This window comes from Amphibalanus amphitrite, unplaced genomic scaffold, assembly GCF_019059575.1.
Source record: "Amphibalanus amphitrite isolate SeventyFive unplaced genomic scaffold, NRLGWU_Aamphi_draft 001144F_arrow, whole genome shotgun sequence".
Taxonomy (NCBI): Eukaryota; Metazoa; Arthropoda; class Thecostraca; order Balanomorpha; family Balanidae; genus Amphibalanus; species Amphibalanus amphitrite.
Genome location: NW_024882638.1, coordinates 129,232 through 148,070, shown reverse-complemented (window position 1 = coordinate 148,070; position 18,839 = coordinate 129,232). Strand labels below are relative to the sequence as shown.

General features: G+C 51.3%; 1 protein-coding gene across 3 annotated transcripts; it reads right to left on the bottom strand.

Moving 5' to 3' along the window:
- Positions 1-272: 272 nt before the first annotated feature.
- Positions 273-18,649, bottom strand: LOC122370559 (dnaJ homolog subfamily C member 10-like). 3 transcript variants are annotated; one of them, XM_043346240.1, is made up of 13 exons: positions 18,635-18,649; positions 14,359-14,554; positions 13,650-13,863; positions 13,252-13,335; positions 7,829-7,956; positions 7,328-7,549; positions 6,801-7,010; positions 6,078-6,532; positions 5,598-5,758; positions 5,004-5,179; positions 4,518-4,621; positions 3,988-4,186; positions 273-1,302 (listed from the first exon to the last, which is right to left on the bottom strand). In XM_043346240.1, the coding sequence occupies exons 2-13, from the start codon at positions 14,527-14,529 to the stop codon at positions 1,045-1,047; spliced, it is 2,382 nt and encodes a 793-aa protein (XP_043202175.1). In that variant the 5' UTR covers positions 14,530-14,554; positions 18,635-18,649; the 3' UTR covers positions 273-1,044. The 3 variants fall into 3 exon arrangements, with proteins under 3 accessions (XP_043202175.1, XP_043202174.1, XP_043202172.1); XM_043346239.1 differs by lacking the exon at positions 18,635-18,649 and adding an exon at positions 18,493-18,530; XM_043346237.1 differs by lacking the exon at positions 18,635-18,649 and adding an exon at positions 17,255-17,328.
- Positions 18,650-18,839: the final 190 nt, after the last annotated feature.

Here is an 18,839-nt window from a genome sequence, read left to right as displayed (position 1 = left end):
GGTACACACAACAATCGTCCCTAAAAAGTGAAACTTAAATGAAACTTGTGTTATCGTCAGAGAACAAAAGGTGGCTGTAACTTGAAGACGATAGCGGTTGTTTCGCTGTTTTGCGAGAAGACATTATCACGCAATCGCAGTATCATCAATCTCACAGGAACAGTGAGGGGTCCGAGTTACTTCCTGGATAATTATCCTTTGTTCATGCTTATCAGTTCATGCTTATCAAATTGCAGGACAGTATTAACTCGAGGAAACGAGGAATACGCGACTGATCATGACGGTTATATTTTATTATAAACATCAGAAAACACAAGCAACTTGGTCATGGTCCAGCTAACAGCATACCACGGTGCATCATGTGAACACGCTATCATTAAATTACTTGCACACGCGGACCACAAAATGCTAGCAATACGATTGGGAGGAATGACTCGTCTTTACAGGAGAATACACAGCGAACCGGTTCATAGTTATGTGTATCACAAATGCATCACTTGGATCCAGGAGCTCACCACATAAGTATTCAACAAACGGAAGACGGCAAATACTCACCGAGTGGATAAGCACAATGTAGTTAATGCGGCAAACAGATCTAATACCTTGTTCATTTAATGCTGCTGCATAATCTCTGACTGGAAGACTCGCACCATGCCGAAGGCAAAACCACCCCTAAGGCACGGCAGCTGGGCTGACGCGCTAGCACCATATGGATCAGATCATATCGGAACGCGAGAGCACGGCCAGGACTGTCTCTCGCCGTCTCGCCACGCAGTTGGAGTGTATGTCAGTGTTGGTGTACCACAAGGCATGGCACTCTGGAGCACACAGTGGCCACAGGGTGAACAGAAATAACCCAACACTAAAATACAAACATCAGCGACATGTGAATATGGTCACAATAAGAAAAACGTGATGATTAAAAAGTTATATCAGAAATACAGAACGAGCTCGTTCTAAGTTCTTGAACGTGTGTGAAGTGAACAAGACAAAGATCTAGGATTCCGCCCGGCTAGAGACGCGGGAGGCGTGAGGAGCCGGTGGTCACAGCTCATCTCTCGGCTGTCGTTCCCCCGCCTGACTGGACCGCCGCTGGCCGCTCGCAGCCTGTACCAGGTGTCCGCGCACAAAGCGGACGATTTTCTCCGGCTCCAGACTGACCACTTCTGTGCCTACCATGTCCAGTCGGCCGCCACCCTCGTACACCTTCAGCGTCGGGTAGGCCCGTACACCGGCGTTTTGGCAGAGTCGCGGGTACTGCTGGCAGTCTACCTTGCCGCAGCGGACTTCTCCCTCCAGCGACTGGGGACAGAGACGCAGACACAGTCAGATAACGGCATCACGAGTCGTACACGGACGAACATACCACCACAGCAAGTACCGCGGAACAAATCACGGAAGCACGATCAACACCACTCGTCATACGCGAGCGAAAATGCCATCACAGCAGGCAGTTACCACCTTACCGCAGGTATCGTCAAGCTAACACACGGAAAACGTGAATAAAATCAAGCGATTGAGCCGGATACAGAAGCGGGGTACTCCAGCAGGTCTGCAGCATCTGCGGCACCATCGGACACGTTCCGTATCGGCCGATCTCATCGTCTCATGACCCGGCCCAGCTAGTTCCGGGTGAGCCACTAACTTCGAGAGCGGAGAACTTGAGCAATCGAGCACGGCGCCGCGGCGATTGGACGGCCGATCGGGTGCGTCATCAGGGACCGCTACGCCCGCGGGCGACCGCTCCGTACAGGAGCTCATGGCGGCCAACGAGTTATTGAACAAAGTGGGCACGATCGGGGTTCAACAGGTAAAAAGGAAGCGATTCAGAGCATGAAACCCATCCTGATTACCATAGCCGTCGAACCTCGTTTAACACAAGTGTAAGCCGAACACAGTTATTTGATTATATAAGCAAATTGTATCAGACATCAATAGCTCAGGCAAATCATATAGTCTACAGTTACATGCCTGAACCAAGATGGTAACCATGGCCATCATATCTCCGTTCTGAATGACGCCAACACCGCAGCAACAGTCCCGGCTCACTGCTGTGACTCCCCACTACCACAGCCCCTAGTTAGTCATCGTTAGCCTGCCTGCGTCATCATTAACGAGCCGCCGTCGATCTCGTTGATCAGCCGCTGAGCGTCACCGACTGGTGTGCGCCGCCGGCGACACGACAGCCGCCGGCGGCACAGCTGCCCGCGTGGGCCGCCCTGAATAATTGGCTGGGAGCGCGCGGCGCCCCTAACGACCGGCGGGAGCGGCTGGACCGGACGGCAGGGCCTGATGGCCGCCGGCGCGGTCCCTGACCGGCTGGGACGGCGCGGATGATCACAGTTGGGTAACAAAGACACTGAGAGCAGCGTCCCTGTCTGACTTTAGAGATACAACCCTTGCTGTTTGTCTCTCTCATGAATGGTTCGCATGTAGTCCGCTCTATCCTCCTCTACTTTCCACGGAATGTCTGCCTTTCCTCGATTATGCTTCGAAGTTTCCAGTCACTACACCCTCAGTCTCAGGTAGTTTTTGATCCACCATAGTCTCAATGGCGTCTCTTATGTTCCCTAAACCCTTCTCTCAGTGTCTCTCATGTCCCCATACCCTCTTCTCGTTGTCTCCATCCTCCGTGCCTCTCCAGCAAATCCTTTACCCGCTCTCGGGGGCTGTTCGGCCGGAACCGATTTGTCGACCGTGGCCGGCCGGCCGCGCCGCCGGTACTCTCACGGTGCAAGCCGGACCTCCCGGGTCGTTAGCAAAGGTCAGTTGGTAGCGGACCGGTCAGCGGGTACATACGGAGAGGCGGTTAGGGAGGACTGTAAGGGGCGGTCAGGAAAGGACTGGGAGAGGCGGTTAGGAGAGGACTCGGAGAGGCGGTTAGGAGAGGACTCGGAGAGGCGGTTAGGAGGGGACTGGGAGAGGCGGTTAGGGGAGGTCTGGGAGAGGCGGTTAGGGGAGGACTGAGAGACGCTTAGGAGAGGACTGGGAGAGGCGGCCAGCGGGACCGGGAGAAGTGGTCAGCTCTACCACTGCCGGGTTGGCGGAAAGGTGGGGCTCGCTTACGAGCTGGCCGTATCAGGTAGGCAGCACCACATGATGGGAAGTGGTTCATTATCGCGATGATGCCTAAAAAAGAGAAGTGAACGAACCGGCGTTGAATTTGAAATACACGATAGCTTTTACCACGCACCGCTCTATCTCTCTCCATCCGTGTATGCATTTGCTTGTGTGCTACTAGCGTCACACGTATTTACCAACTGACTCCTCCCGTTCCCGGCCACCATCTGTTGGCGACTTATTAAGGAAATATGGAACAGGCGGCCCGGCGCTGTTTGCCCGCGTCTATCGACTGCAGTTGATGACGACTTGTCAGCTCTAATTGCCGCCGCCTCGAGGGAGACAGAGTGCAGTCAACACATCGAGCCGAGGAAAAGCCGAGTGCCGGCAGCTCCCAAAGCCGGGGGCGTCATCAGCACATATCTGCTCCGGAGGGGGAGTGCCGTCAGCTTAGTTAAATCAGTGCCCGACACTCGCCCCTGGGAAGGTCGATCGATACCAACAAACTGAACCACAGACCCAACCAGAGCTGATTAGCATACGACCGAGACGTGATCTGTGGACAGGATTCAGTCGTGACGCGCATCCGTGATCAGAAACCAGTGGAGCGCGCTGGTGGGACAGAATTAAGACGGTCCCGCGTCTCGACTGTCGATTGAAATGCGGCGGATACGCCGAGCCTCATGCTTTTCCGCTGCCCGGTTCTTTTAATCGTCCGGTTCTTAACAACACAATTCACCCACTCGACTATCGGGGGAGGACAGGTGCTAAGTACCCTGTATGTGGCTGCTATGAGGGCTGCCGACTGCAGCAAAGAGATCAGGCCGAGAGCTTTCGCAGCATTGAGGTCGCCATATGGAACGGACAAAATATTAATGCGGTAGGTGAGAAGAATAGGGAGGGTCTGCTACCTCTCTTTAGTCTTACCCGTGCCACCAGCTGGAACTTTGGCGCGAACATTTGGCAGTGACCGCACCAGGGCGTGTAGAAGTCCACCAGCCACGGGCCGGGACCGTCCAGTACGCGCGGCACGAACTCTGACTCTGCCAGCTCCGTGACGGGGTCCGGCAGGAAGCGCAGCGTCCAGTCGAGCAGCGACTCGGCGTCACGGTGACCAGAGTATACGCTGGGAACGCGAGGCGAGGGAGAGTCGGACACAGCGACAAACACTGGACTCAGTACCTGTTTGACCCAGAGTCAGGCCGCTTCAAACGATGGGACAGGACCTAAGGCGTCCGGTAAACGCAGGGAAAGGGACGGAATCGGTCGTCGGGGACCGGATGTCACACATCAGGAAAGGACCCAGGCCTTCCCCCAGATTCAGTGAAAGTGAAGGAGGGAGGTTCTGGAAGAAGAGCGTCGGACACCGAGGCTGGTATATCTTTCACGAATAAGTTTCCAGTCTGCATATATCTGGTGACCAGCAGACCACGCGTGGCCACCGCTGCGCCACCTACCTGTAGCTGTGCAGGCCACCTTTTCCTGGCCGGTACAGCCGTACGGTCGGGTAAGAGCGCACGTCCTGTTCAGCACAAAATGTCCTGTGCTCGGCACAGTCCACCTGTGGGAACGCGGGAGGGGATATTGGATCAGCTGAGGCACTAACATATTCAAAAAGTTCATCCGTAAACACCAAATAACCGACACAGCTCAAGTTACAATTAGCGACGCGTTTGGTCATGGTGCCCATCGTCGTAATGGGTTACTAAAATGACCGAGGCAGGACTAAGGGCATCGTAACTTGATACAGAGGGTGCCATTACCACAAAGAAACAGATGCAGACTGAGGGCGTAACGCGTTAACATAGACAGGTAGGTAGATTGAGCGCATCGTTACCAGACAAGAGACAACAGCGGCAGTCCAAGGGTGTCATTACCAGAGACAGAGATAGACTGATGATAGCGTCACGGGAGACAGAAGCAGACAGTCAGGACGTCCTTACCATGGCGACTACGGCCGGTACGTTGTGCTGCTTCAGGAGCCGGGCGGCACGCCGGTACTCGGGAGCGAACTGGACGCAGGGGCCGCACCAGCCGGCGTAGAAGTCGATCACCCAGAGCTGGTCGGCCGGCCGGCGGCGGGCCAGCTCCTGTTGCACGGGGTCGTTCAGAGCTACCACTGGGGAGGGAGAGAGAGAGAGTCGGCACTCACACGGACCACTCAGAAACGGAGGAGTGAGTCCCCTGGTAATACGTCCAAGATCTAAACACAAATGACAGCGGCCCTCCATGACTGAGTACAACATTGACCGTTTAGTAAGCAGGTGGTCAATCCACTTAAACCTCGCAGCTTTCCGTATCCACCTATGGGTTACCTATATCGTAACGGCCAACGGGTAGTACCAGCAAACTCAACAAATACCAGAATTTTAGCATTTCCCAGGATAATTACAAACGTTCTCCGCGGATCTCTCATCCCTCTCCACGTCTCTTCAAACGTCAGTGGCTTGCAACTCCCACACATTACAGCTTTAGACACCTACGTCCCTTACATCCCCATCCCATCAATGTCTCCACTACACCCCTCGCTCTCCCACCTGCGGGCCTCAGTGTGTCCTCTATGAAGTCGAGCAGACCGGCGGCGGTGTGCGGACCGCGGTACACGTGAGGCTCCGACTTGTTGTACACTATTACCGTCGGGTAGGAGCGGATGTTGTAGCGCGAGCACAGCGCCGCGTGCGCCGTGCAGTCCACCGACCTGAGATCGAACAGGGGACGTTGGACACGGTAAATCAAATCGGAGGTTTTGATACGAGAAAACATGTCTAAGATACACTCGGAGACGAGCTTAAGTAGAAATGTTACATGTGAAGAAGAGTAAAACCGTGGGAGGGATCGAATACTGAGAAAGGCTGACCAATAATGGCCAGGAATGAGACGGGTTGACCAGAGTTCGAATTATACGATTATCAACAACCCCACGCAAATAGCTTAAGCTTGGACAGCAAGGGGGCGCTACTTCACTGGATTTCCACATAAATACCGAAAGTGGGCCCATTTCCTCCCTCTCCTCTCACCCGAACGGCAGAGCCGACTGTTGCGCGCTGGCCTTCCTCAGTTCCGGCATTAGTCTCATACAGGGCGGACACCAGGGGGCGAAAAAGTCCACCACGCGCGGCTGGCCGTCCCGCAGTGCCGACTCCAGCTCCTCCGGACCCAGCACGCTCAGAGAGGCCGCGGCAGCGTCCCGAGCGAACGCCGCCACACGGTGTGCAGTGGCACGCCCGTGGAACAGTTCATAACCCCCGCCGCGCGCCGCCGGTTTGAACAGCACAAACGCCGGGTATTTAGACACGTGTAGCTGTTTGCACAGATGCGCCAGTGTCGAGCAGTCGAGTCGAGCGAACGATGTGGAGGAGAGCAGTGTGGGCAGTCGGACCAGCTCCATAGTTGGTGCCAGGTCGGCGGCGAGCTCGACTAGCCACGGTAGAGCGCCGCCGTCCCGGTCCTTCCGCAGAGAGGCGCGCATCGACTGCCGGTACAGGGACGGGGGCGGTCAGGTGGCGGGGTGATGGAGACACGGGGAGGGAGGTGGAGGTATAGGGAGAGAGAGAGAGAGAGACAGAGAGAGAGAGACGCAGGCCGTTGCGAGCAGACGCGAGAGAGGGAGTGGTGTGAGACAGGGCGGTGGATTGTCTCTCCGTTTACCTTACATAAGTAGAATGATACGATGTCTCATAGCCTGAGCGGAGCATTTTGTGTCCTAGCACTCACTCGGTACTTAATCCAACCACACTCACCTGATACTCCTCCTCGGTGAGTGTGGGCAGCGGCGGCAGCAGCCGGAGCGCGGCCGCCGCTATCTCCTGGGCGTCCAGGCTGTCGATGGTCTGTCCGCTGTCGGCAGTCACCTCCCCGGCCGGGTAGTAGACGACCGCCCCGGGTGGCCGCAGGGTGTCACACAGCTCCGACTCCGCGCACGATACCTGGCCCACGTTCACCACGCCGTCCTGTGGAGAGAGAGGGGACGATCACTGACCCACCCGGACCGCAATCAGCAACGGCAGAACGCAGCATACAGCCCCAAAGTGTACTTGGCAGTTGGCACAGAGGGCGCAGTCACCGATACATTTGGTTCACAGATGCCGCACCGACCTGTCTAGCGACCCATGCTCTCCGATCTCCCGGAACATGTTCAAGACACCATCCTCGCCGCAGAAGAAACAGTTCTACGTGCATGAGCCCGTTATTAAGTCACCAAACCACTCTGCTCGCCCGTTCCCAATCCGTCCCCAAGGTATCTCCATCGGTCCATCGGCTCTCTTACCATCATGGCCGCCACCTTGAGCCGGGTGTCCTCTGAGGCCGGCGTCGGCCGCTCCTCGCCGCCCTCAAAGAACAGCAGCCACGGCCGCTCGGCCAGCACGGCGCTGCGCCGGCTCAGGTGCGCCACGTTCGACGCGTCGACGTCGATGGGCGCCGCCGACAGCCGACGCAGCACGTGACGCACCAGGCGCTCCGCGATCCGGTCTCCCTCGTAACGCTCCCTCTGTCCGGAAGGGGAGACGGTCATTTATTGTTTGACAGACTGAAGTCGCAAAGCACAAAAGTCTGAATAAACTGTTTGCTTTTCCAGCGGCTGTAATAAAGCACTTAGCTTGTAGCTACTTTTTCACGAAACGTTTCCGAGCACCCACCATGCTCAGTGTTTATGCTCGTTAGTGTCCCATGCAATACGTTATATCCATAATTGCTGACAGAAGCAAGTTAATGTGTGCGACTCACTCCTGCACAAAACCTCAGGACTCTGTGCGCTGCGCCGACTGACCTCCGGATAGAAGAGCAGCGTCGGGTAGCCGTGAATACCCTGCTGTCGGCAGAGGGAGCGCTCCTCGGCACAGTTGACCGCACCCACGCGGATCACATTCTCCAGCTCCCGGGCCATGCGGCGCCATTCTGTGGAAAACGGGACCGGTTAGATGGGACGGGACAGGGCCAGATGGCCAGATGGGACAGGGACAGACGGGACTGAATGAGACAGACGGGACGGAGTCAGATGCGATGGGACAGTTAGACGAGACAGTCGTTCGGAGCAGAGCCCCGCGCGTCAGTCCGACGGAACAGTCGGACGAGACGGAGTCAGATAGGAAGGGACAAGGTCAGAGGAGACAGCGTCGAGCAGGATACAGCTATGGTGGCGATGATTACGGAGCGAGCGAAGCGAGCGTAGTCTTTCCTTAGATTAACAGAAATTTCTGAGTATGAGCGGCCGGCCGGCCGGCCGGCCGGCCGTGCGGACGCTTTTGCGAGGCTTATATCTCAGCAACCACTTGACCGATTTACACGCGGTAAATTTTGTAGGGTAGCTTCATTCCTTCTACCAAGTATTGGACTATTCCCGATGCATGTGGGTGACCCCTTATGCACGTGCCACGTGCAAAACGAAGAGGTGTCAGTTTTGTAATTGTTGCAATATCTCGGTAACTACTTGGCCGATTGCGCTGAAAGTTGGCATGTAGATAGGCACCCACTAGGCACTGCATATCCATGTGCCAGAGTTGGGGTGCTGCTGCACGTGCGCACGTGCAGGGGTCGTTTCCAGATCTCGAGAACGGCTGGACCGATGGCGCTCAAATTTGGTACACGATTAGGGACCAGTTAGTAGGGTGCCGTGCACAAGTCAGTTGGGACCCATTTTGCACGTGCGCACGTGCAGGGTGCCGCTTCCAGATCTCGAGAACGGCTGGGCCGATTGTGCTCAAATTTGGCACATCGCTAGAAACCGGTCAGTAGGGTGCCGTGCACAAGTCAGTTGGAGGTACCCCCTCGAAATTTCGCACGTGCAAGACTCACCCCCTCGCTCGCTCCGTTAGTCGCCCCAAAAGGCGTTATACTGGTTGTTACGGAGCGAGCGAAGCGAGCGTAGTCTTTCCTTAGATTAACGGAAATTTCTGAGTATGAGCGGCCGGCCGGCCGGCCGGCCGTGGTCACGCTTTTGCGAGGCTTATATCTCAGCAACCACTTGACCGATTTACATGCGGTAATTTTTGTAGGGTAGCTTCATTCCTTCTACCAAGTATTGCACTATTCCCGATGCATGTGGGTGACCCCTTATGCACGTGCCACGTGCAAAACGAAGAGGTGTCACTTTTGTAATTGTTGCAATATCTCGGTAACTACTGGGCCGATTGCGCTGAGAGTTGGCATGTAGGTAGGCACCCACTAGGCAATACATATCCATGTGCCAGAGTTGGGGTGCTGCTGCACGTGCGCACGTGCAGGGGTCGTTTCCAGATCTCGAGAACGGCTGGACCGATTGCGCTCAAATTTGGTACACGGTTACGGAGCAGTTAGTAGGGTGCCGTGCACAAGTCAGTTGGGACCCATTTTGCACGTGCGCACGTGCAGGGTGCCGCTTCCAGATCTCGAGAACGGCTGGGCCGATTGTGCTCAAATTTGGCACATCGCTAGAGACCGGTTAGTAAGGTGCCGTGCACAAGTCAGTTGGAGGTACCCCCTCGCAATTTCGCACGTGCAAGGCCCACCCTCTCGCTCGCTCCGTTAGTCGCCACAAAAGGCGTTATACTGGTGGTTAAGCTTCAACCAAGTCCAGACTATTTTGGTCATCAGAGGCCACGGGAAAGGCAAAAATCAAATGGGACGGGGAGGAACGGAGTTGGAGGGAAGCACCAGATTCAGAGAGAACGGTATAGGCGGTAATCACATGGTTAAGCAGATAAAAGGAAAATGTGGAGATGAGAGGTCGAGTCAAACAGGTCACAGCGATTAAATTGTGCAACATATAAAGCAGTACAAACCGCACCAATCCCCCTGAATACCACAGAGCCGGATACATACCCGAGAAAATTACAAACGACGTAGTCATCTGAACAGGATATGAGAGCAGGATACGAGGTGCAGCCAGTCGTCTGACGCGACCGACGTGTGGAAAGTACGGACAGGCTGAGAAAGCACGGGATGGGAGAAGCGCTTTTTTAAGTACCGCGTTGTTCGCTCAGAAATCATCAGCAATGAACCAGAAAGCAAGCATTTCAAGCTTTCCTGTCATTACACCTCATAAGACGAATGTCCTTCGTGATGCCATTGCAATGGTATTGAAGCTTGCAGGTATCGTAGTCGGCCTGCCGACCACCGGACTGGTTCTGTGCGCCGCCTGCCACGTGCGGTGTGCGTGCCAAAGTTGCGTGATTGATAGTCACACAGACATTATTATGCAGGTCTTCGTTCTCTGTGAACCATTCCAGCGACTGTGGGGGGGGGGGGGTTGATCCGCACATCACGTGCATACGTGCGCTCCCGTCCTAATCCTGTGCTGACGTTTTCGGTCTCATCTCCTTCCGTATCGAAACCATCTGACACGGGACGTCCCCGATGGCCTGAAACATCCACTATTTGGTGCCTTTTTAAACCTTGTAAACTGGCCGTAATTTGCGATACTAGTCCAATTCTTAGCATTCCTGTCATTTGCAAGCACGCTTCAGCAACAGCTCTTTTACTTCATTACCGATAGCCATCTATACTCATCCCAACACGACTTTCGCCGCTGCCAATGTACTGGGCCCTCCCTGTTCGGCTGATCCCCTTATCCACGGCATCCAGCCTGCCCTTCAATTCAGATCAGTATTATTTCGTGCCCACGTACTTTACCACATTCGAAGTTGAGATCATTGATACTTGGAATAACACGTAAGTTACTTCCTGTCCTCGTACATACGGGTCGATGGGAAAACTGTTCACTGTGCAGGACAACCAGATTAGGACAGTCCAGTCTTGTTGTTTGAAAATCATCAATTTAAATGAAGACTGGGACGCAAACTTCGGTGACTATTCGACAGTGTATAGGTCCACTAAGGGGCCTAATAAATTCAAAGCACAGGATTCCGCCAGATGTTATGCAAAACGTCGCCCAAGGATCAGTCTAATCGTGCCACTACATACATTGCTGTACTTGATACAGGAAAAAAAAACTCAAAGCAGCTTACCATAAGCAGTTTAACATCAGGGACAGCGCCGGCCTCGCAAGCGTTAAAACCTCGCACATCTCACTCGTCGGCAAATGATTCTCGTCGACAAGGCCCATATTTATCATGGCTGCAGTACCAACATAAAACAATTACACTATGCATACGGCGAGCCATCAGCTGTCTCAGAATTTTGGAACACTAGGCGGCTTCGGCAGCGACATGAGCGTGGCAATAGTCAGAATCGAAAGCTGAGACCACCTTCCTCTTCATGCATCGGTACTGTTACCTGAAAAACGTCCTATTTTATCGTAAAACATCTTCTAACGTGTTTCCTCGATGCGTCGAGTGTTATCGTTTTTTTTTTTTGCAATTTCAGTCTGTTCCATTTTGAATTATGGCCTAGTATAGCTTCAAGTCCAGGACCTCGGAGTCGATGGGTATTACGCTCCCGTCACGTCTGATCTGGTCGGACGCCAAGTGCGGGGGGTGAGCTTCAGCAAACCGCTATCCGAGGTTAGTGTTCTTCCTCGGCCCCGGTTCCGTCTGGCCCGGACCCCGGGTCCGGGACCGGCGGTCAGTGTACGAGACCATCGGTCCGGACCCGGGGTACGAGATCATGGGTCAGGACCCGGGTCCGGACCGGGGTCCGGGATCACCGGCTGCTGTCCGCCCGCAGCTCCTCCCCCGGTAGAGGCGGACGGCCGTTATCTCGACGGACCGGCCCCGGAGCCGGACCTCCAGCCCGGCTAATACCGGCCCGTCTCCGCGCATTACACATAACACTCGGTTCCGGTGGGAGTCCCAACCCCAGCACAAGGTCAGATATAGGGTGAGCTTCAACCAGAGTTCAGCCTAATCCCACCAAAAGCGCCTGTATTCAGGAACTGAGGACAGGCCGCGGACTGGCTACAATTTATGCTAAAACGGGAGAACATCTTCAAACACTTGTCGCAGGGCGTCACGCTGGTTCATTAAGGCTACAAGCCGATTCAGTTAGACCAGAGTAAAAATTAGTGGCGGGCGGCGATAATCCTCCAGTCTGGGCGCAGACAGCAGCTCACGGTCACCAGCGCCATTGTCCTGACTCGAGAGCGGTTCAGCGTTCGTTCATGTCGTCGTACTGCTAACCTGCCTACTGTTGATACGAAAACTTCAATAACTTAGGGTCTTGCAAACGTTTTTACGTGCATGGTATTTCATAGGCGGTGTCGACCTATACGCCTGCCTTTCACCGTTCCCGGAGTGTTTTAAACGCACTGAATCAGCGCATGAATTCTGTCCCGAGGTCAGCGATAACGGGCGACCTCGGGACCAGAGACCAGTCGTGTGAGGCCGTTCGTGTAGCCAGTGGATTATTTGAAAGGAAAACGATATGGCACCATGTCACGACGAATGCTTACGAATCGGACTATCTGTAAAATCTAATCATGAAGAGCATCAAGTCAAGTCGCAAAAAAATGGCGGAATCGTACTCCAGCTGACGGACCATCTTCTTGAAAAAAACCGACAAGGACTTATTATCTACATTCTACTGTACAGTCAGAATTACTACATTTGGGCACCTGTAACAGGCAGTGAGCCTCTCTCCCGACTGGACATACCATACATTTCCTTGTTTGTTTATTGGGGCTTCAGGGCGCGCCAACTGCGAAGGTCATCTTGCGCCCACATACCAGGCATTTCCGTTCGGTTCCAAGGTCGCTTCGTCACAGCAGCCTTCCTATCGACTACCCGGCACAGCGCCCACCCTGTACGGTCGCAGCCCGTCGCTTTCCCGCCGTGTTCACTTTGATCCAGTCCCTGTCCGTCCCAGTCGCTGTCCCGCCCAGTCACTCTCTGCCTCAGCCCCTCCCCTGTCCTGTACGGCCTTGTCCCGTCTCTGTCCGGCGACAGATCCGTCCGTAACTAGCCACAGAACCGTCACTGTTTGTCCCAGCCACGCCCCTGACCGTTTAGAGCGCCGTCCTTACCTGACCCAACCCCATTTCTGTCTGGCCAGTGGCCCAGCCCAGTTCCTGCCGAGGCCTAGCCCTGTCTGGCTCTGTGCAGTCACAATCCTGACTGTCCGCCCCAGCTTTGCCTCCGTCCCTGTCCTGATACAGTTGTGTCCTTGTCTAGTCATATCCCCGTTCCTGTCGGGCCCTACCCCATCCCTCCCCTCGCCAGCCCCGTCCTCCTCTGGCCCAGCACCGCTCCTGTCCCATCCAGCCCGTCCCAGTGTCTCCAGGTATATGGTCAGAGTCCGTCCCGTCCCTGACCGCCTCACCTGGCGCCAGATCGTGGCAGTGGCTGCAGCCGGGGGAATAGAAGTTGATGAACCAGATGTCATCTGCCTGCACCACTGTCTGCTCTGTAATACCAGATGGGGACATACGTCAGATCACTGCCGAAAGTCTGGCAGACATCCGTCGGGAGCGCACACCACGCACGGTGCAAAACAGATCACTCAAATCGAAATCAAATCAGAATCAGAGATCAGAAATCAAATCGGATCAATCAAAACGAAAACTCCAACCAAGGGTAACTACACACAACACGATCACAACTCGTCCTATTAATTGTTCAAAACAGTACATCGCGCCGACTGAATTCAGTACGACCAATTCCGTTCACAGCCAACACCCACCGAACCCGACACAATTAATTCAATCAGTCCCCACCCACCGAACTCAGTGCGGTCCAGTGTAATGATCTCCGGGTCGTCGTCGTAGATGCCGAAGTTGTCGTGGTAGTAGCTCCAGGACTGATACTGGCGCCGGTTGCCGCTGCTGCCGCTCTCCTCTCCAAACAGATCGTATCGTTTGCGCAGGTCCGGGTCCTTCAGTGTCTCGTAGGCACGATTGATGAGCAGAAACTTGTTGTGCGCCTCTGGGTCGTCCTGACAAAACCCAGAGGGAAAAATTGAGGCAATGTACTACAGTCTTACCTACCATCTTTGATGTGCATTGCTTCTCAGCACAACCATGGACTGGCTATACACAGTGAGGCTTCCTTAGAGAAAGGCAGGACCTGCCAGGCCCAGAATCTCAACTGAGCAGACTGGTGATTCCATTTGAGAAACAATACAATGTTAAAACAGAAAATAAACACCAGTATCCCTAACTTATTGGCTTCAACTTGTCATCTATACTCTGTTCAGTCTGTTCAGTGTCAGATTAGGTAAGTATATAGGTATTAAGCTTAGTTATTTTGCAAAATAGGTAAAAATCAGTATTTGAAGTCACTTTCATAAGTAGATGGCGTAATAAAATAAAAACTTATCACTATGACTCATTGCTGTAAAAAGTTAAATACCTACATCAAAATAATCGATGAATAAAGGACACAGGTGTGCTTAAGTGATGCTAAAGGCATGGATTCATGGCTTACCTACCTTATTCTTGTCAGGGTGATATTCAAGAGCAGCCTTCTTGAATGCTTTTCTGAGTTCTCTATTAGTGGCATCTTTACTAATGTTCAGAACTTTATAAAAATCTTCTCCACCCACAAATTGTGATACAAGAGCAACAAATAAAATACAAGAGACACTTTGAAGCACTTTCATTTTAATAATTGCTAATATTTAACATCTGAGGGTTAAACCAATTTGTGATAATCAGGCTTATCCTGCAGTAGTATCATATGTGATGAAATTCATCCATACCTAAGATAAATGGTATATGTGAAGATGAAGTCAGGGCAGTATGTAGGTTGGTAGGTTGTAGGTTGGTAGGTTGTAGGTTGGTAGGTTGTAGGTTGGTAGGTTGTAGGTTGGTAGGTTGTAGGTTGATAGGCTGTAGGTTGGTAGGTTGGTAACTTGGTAGGTTGGTACTTGGTAGGTTGTAGGTTGGTAGGTTGGTTGGTTGTGGGTTGGTAATGGTTGTGGTTTAGTGTAGGTTGTAGGTTGGTAGGTTCAGGTTGGTAGGTTGGCATGTTGAATGCTAGAATGTTAGTAGGGAAGGTTAGGTCAGGTTATATTGTTTTTTATCTATTTACTCAGACTTCATCTCCACATTTACCAGATACATTTTGCTACATTTACAAAATAAATGTTGTATGCAAGTGATGTGTATCTCATCATATGAGAAGACTACATTATGATATCCATAATGCATTACATGCATCCACAGATTAAGGTCATTACCAATAGATACAAGCAGTTGTCTGGCAATTAATTGCATGCTAAATGCTAGTAAATGGTGCTTAGAGACACTGGTCATCAGACAGTATCATCAGACTGTGAACCAGGCTGAAAAAAATACACTACCGTAAACCAGAGCAACTTTGTACCACTTTTTAGGTTTTTGTTGAATATCTTTTTTAATTGTTGTCCAATCTGGCTAGTTTTTTTGCAAGGTGGAAGCTACAACCTTTGTCAACAGTTTGCTCTAGAGTAAAAGAATGCTAGCATCTTGAGTTATTTTATTTTTTTATTGAACAAGTGGTCAAAGTTGTAGAGGGGTTTTACAACTTTGTACCACTGATTATAATCCTATTTTATTCAATGCTAACGAATAAAATGGTATTTTACAGAGCATCTTTGGTCCACATAAGTTCTTTTAAAAAATATCCTGACACACCAGGACTTCAACTGGCTGAAAACAATCACAGAAACACTGGTTTACAATGGGGCAACAGATTCACAGTGAACGGCTGTTCCGGGCTTTGGATGGAGTAAAATCACATGAGCACTCTGGCTTTTAAATGAGCGGCTGAGTAAGAACCACAAAACTCAGCACCTTCAGAAGTCACTTGACAGTTCTCTAACAAATGAAGGTGAATTGTCCACGGGTGCCAACCGGGATGGGAGGCTGGAGCTTGCGGATGACATCGCTGAATGAGTAGGTAAGAATATCATCATGCCTAGGCCACTTAAACCTATTACCAAACTGCTCCATGGCACGGATTTTCGGCCCATCATCTGCGACAGCCACCACCTCACCCCGGATTTGGATAATCTGGATTTGGAGGGCTAAAAATGAAATATAGACGCAGCAGCATAACCAATCGACTATCAACATCAATAACTTCCAGCATTGACTGTCATAAATGACGAAAAAAGTATGCTATAGTGATGAGAAGCTTCCTAAGAATGATTTCCTGGTGGACCAAAGTTGTAGCATTTTGACGGAAAAAGTGCTTGCAACTTTGACCACCACCCCTAAAAAATGACCATAAAAAGAAAATGGGGGTTTTCTTCCTCTAAGCCTTTGGAGAACTCATGTACTTACTGTCTAGATAGCCAGTGTCGCTCCAGTTCTTACCAGTTCCGCTCCTTACATCATCCTAGCAACTTCTGTTTTTTGCGCCAAAATCAAGGCTTTTATTATAAAAATTCTGCTGCTGTCAAGGTCACATAACAAAAGCAGGTCTGTTCACACATAGTTAGAGCACATATTGGGCTAAATTGCCTGCATGAAAAAATGTCCCAAATATTACGATGGATTTTTTAAAAAATCAGCAAAGTATCTTTTCCATGGTGGACCAAAGTTGCACCGATGGACCAAAGTTGCTCTGGTTTACGGTACGCCACATGCCTGAGAGACTTCCAAATCCCTTGCACAAAAAGTTGGTGTGATTTTGTGTTGAAATTGAATCCAAATTGAGACCAAAGTTATTACTGAATTGTGACAAATGCTACCCTTTTTAACCATTTTAGCTCATGCACATCACTCGATTTGCCATAAACATTAAAAAATTTGATATCAAACAATGACTGAGACTGGATAAAAAGAAAGTTAAGCACAAACAAGAATACTTGGTGAAATCACCCTTTTACACCCCAGGACTCTGGATCACATCCAATCATAAATCCATGGGTGTTTTTTTTTTTTTTTTGAATCAGTACAGGCTTGGTCAGGTAGGGCCCGAGCCCTCAGCCCTACCAATAATTTCAGAATTTCAACATTGACTTTGTGGCGGTGCATGGTAGGAATGGCTTAAGTATCCTGAAATTAACCATTTTTTAAATGATGTCCGAGCGTAAATCGTTGAACAGACACAAACAAGGGAAAAGGAACAGTTTTGTTATAACTAATAAGTAGAGTGATCAGCTCACAAAAAGAACAAATATTTCTTTTAGTAATGCCAGTAACCCAAACTAGAATTCAATTGAAAGGTTATATAGCCTTGATTGAAAGGAAAGAATCTAGCAAACTTCTAGGGAAAGAAAAATAAAGTTAACAATAACAACTCGGGTTACAAATTACTGATGCTGATTATCTCGAAGGCCGAAGCACAGGCACGATAGAATACATGTTGAATAGATGTGAAAATTGTTTGTTAAATACATAAGTCTGCACCGCCCATTCTGCAAAAAGGATGGAATAGGCCGGGGCGGAATCGCTTGTAATGTGTTTACAATACGTGTCACTGTCCCCTATATATGGCCTTGACGTGTCCACACAAGATTGGCCGGCGTTTGTTTACGCTGTTATTTGCCGCGATGCGCCAGTTTGTATCGTTTGCTGTGTGACTGGAAATCTAAAATGCTGCAAAATTTACGAGCAACAAAAAAGCAATGATCCGTGAGCGATCGTGGGTATTTACCATGCTGTTTTTGATAAATATCTGGTTAGCATAAAGTCAGCAGAAAGGCATAATGCTTTATAATCAACGCTATATTTGAATTAATCTAGTATCTAACGAGCACTTCAGCTACCTGATGAACGGTTCCACTCTAGCTCAGGTGCATATGGAGAAGGACCTTGGACTCGTCATTGATGAAGACCTCAAGTTCCATGAACAGGTGGCGGCTGCCGTGGGTCGAGCGAACAGAGCTCTTGGACTAGTGAAGAGGGCTTTCAAAGCCCTAAACAGTCATTCTCTGCCTCTCCTCTACCGGACTCTGGTGCGTCCTCACCTTGAGTATGCAAATGTGGTGTGGGGACCTACATTCAGATCGGACCAGGATGCCATTGAGAGGGTCCAAAGAAGAGCAACTAAGCTGGTTCGTCCATTGCGTCACCTTCAGTACCAGGATCGACTTCGGGCCTTGGACCTCCCCTCCATGTACTATAGAAGGATGAGAGGAGATATGATAATGGCGTACCAGATTCTGACAGGATGCCTGAGAGTGAAAGTAGCCGACCTTCTGCAGCTCGACACCTCAGATCGAACGCGTGGTCACCATCTGAAACTGAAGAAGAGACGAGTGAACTCCCATCTTCGCCAGACCTCTTTCTGTCATCGCATAGTGGACAGCTGGAACAGTCTCCCTGCAGACGTCGTCGCGGCACCGAACTCGAACACATTCAAGAACCGTCTCGACAAGCTGTGGGTGAACAGGAAGTATACCCTGCGAACTGATTGAGCATGTGGTGCCAGGATGAGCTAAAAGCTACATGGTTGGTGTAAGGGAGAAGCAAATGACCGGATTTCCTACAGGTCCTTTGTTGACCGTCCTAAAAATCCGTAACCACTATTCTATTCTATTCTTCTATCTACCAAGGTCGGTTGACGTCTCACAGTTTGATAACGTCCAAATGCACGGACCGCAGCAAGGCCCCCATATACCCGATCGCATTACCTACGCGCTCGAGCCCGTTATACGTTCTCCAAAGCGCCTTGCTGGTGGCGTTGGTGGGGGGAACGGGGGAGTCGGGAGGCTGAATTGAACGAACATTCATACAATTTCTAAACAAATGGCAAAATAAATAACGGTGGCGTACGTTTAGGCTAGCACAGGGGGGTACGCTCCGGCTGTTTAGCATTACGAAAAGTGGTGACAGACGTTTGTGGAGGATTGTCGACGAACTCTTGTTCCGCGAGCAGCACTCACGCGCTAGCGGAAAATCCACCAATCAGCGCTCGGCAGTGCTCGACGCTGATTGGCCCGACGCTCGTGACGAAATTGTGGGGGACCGCAGTTATTCT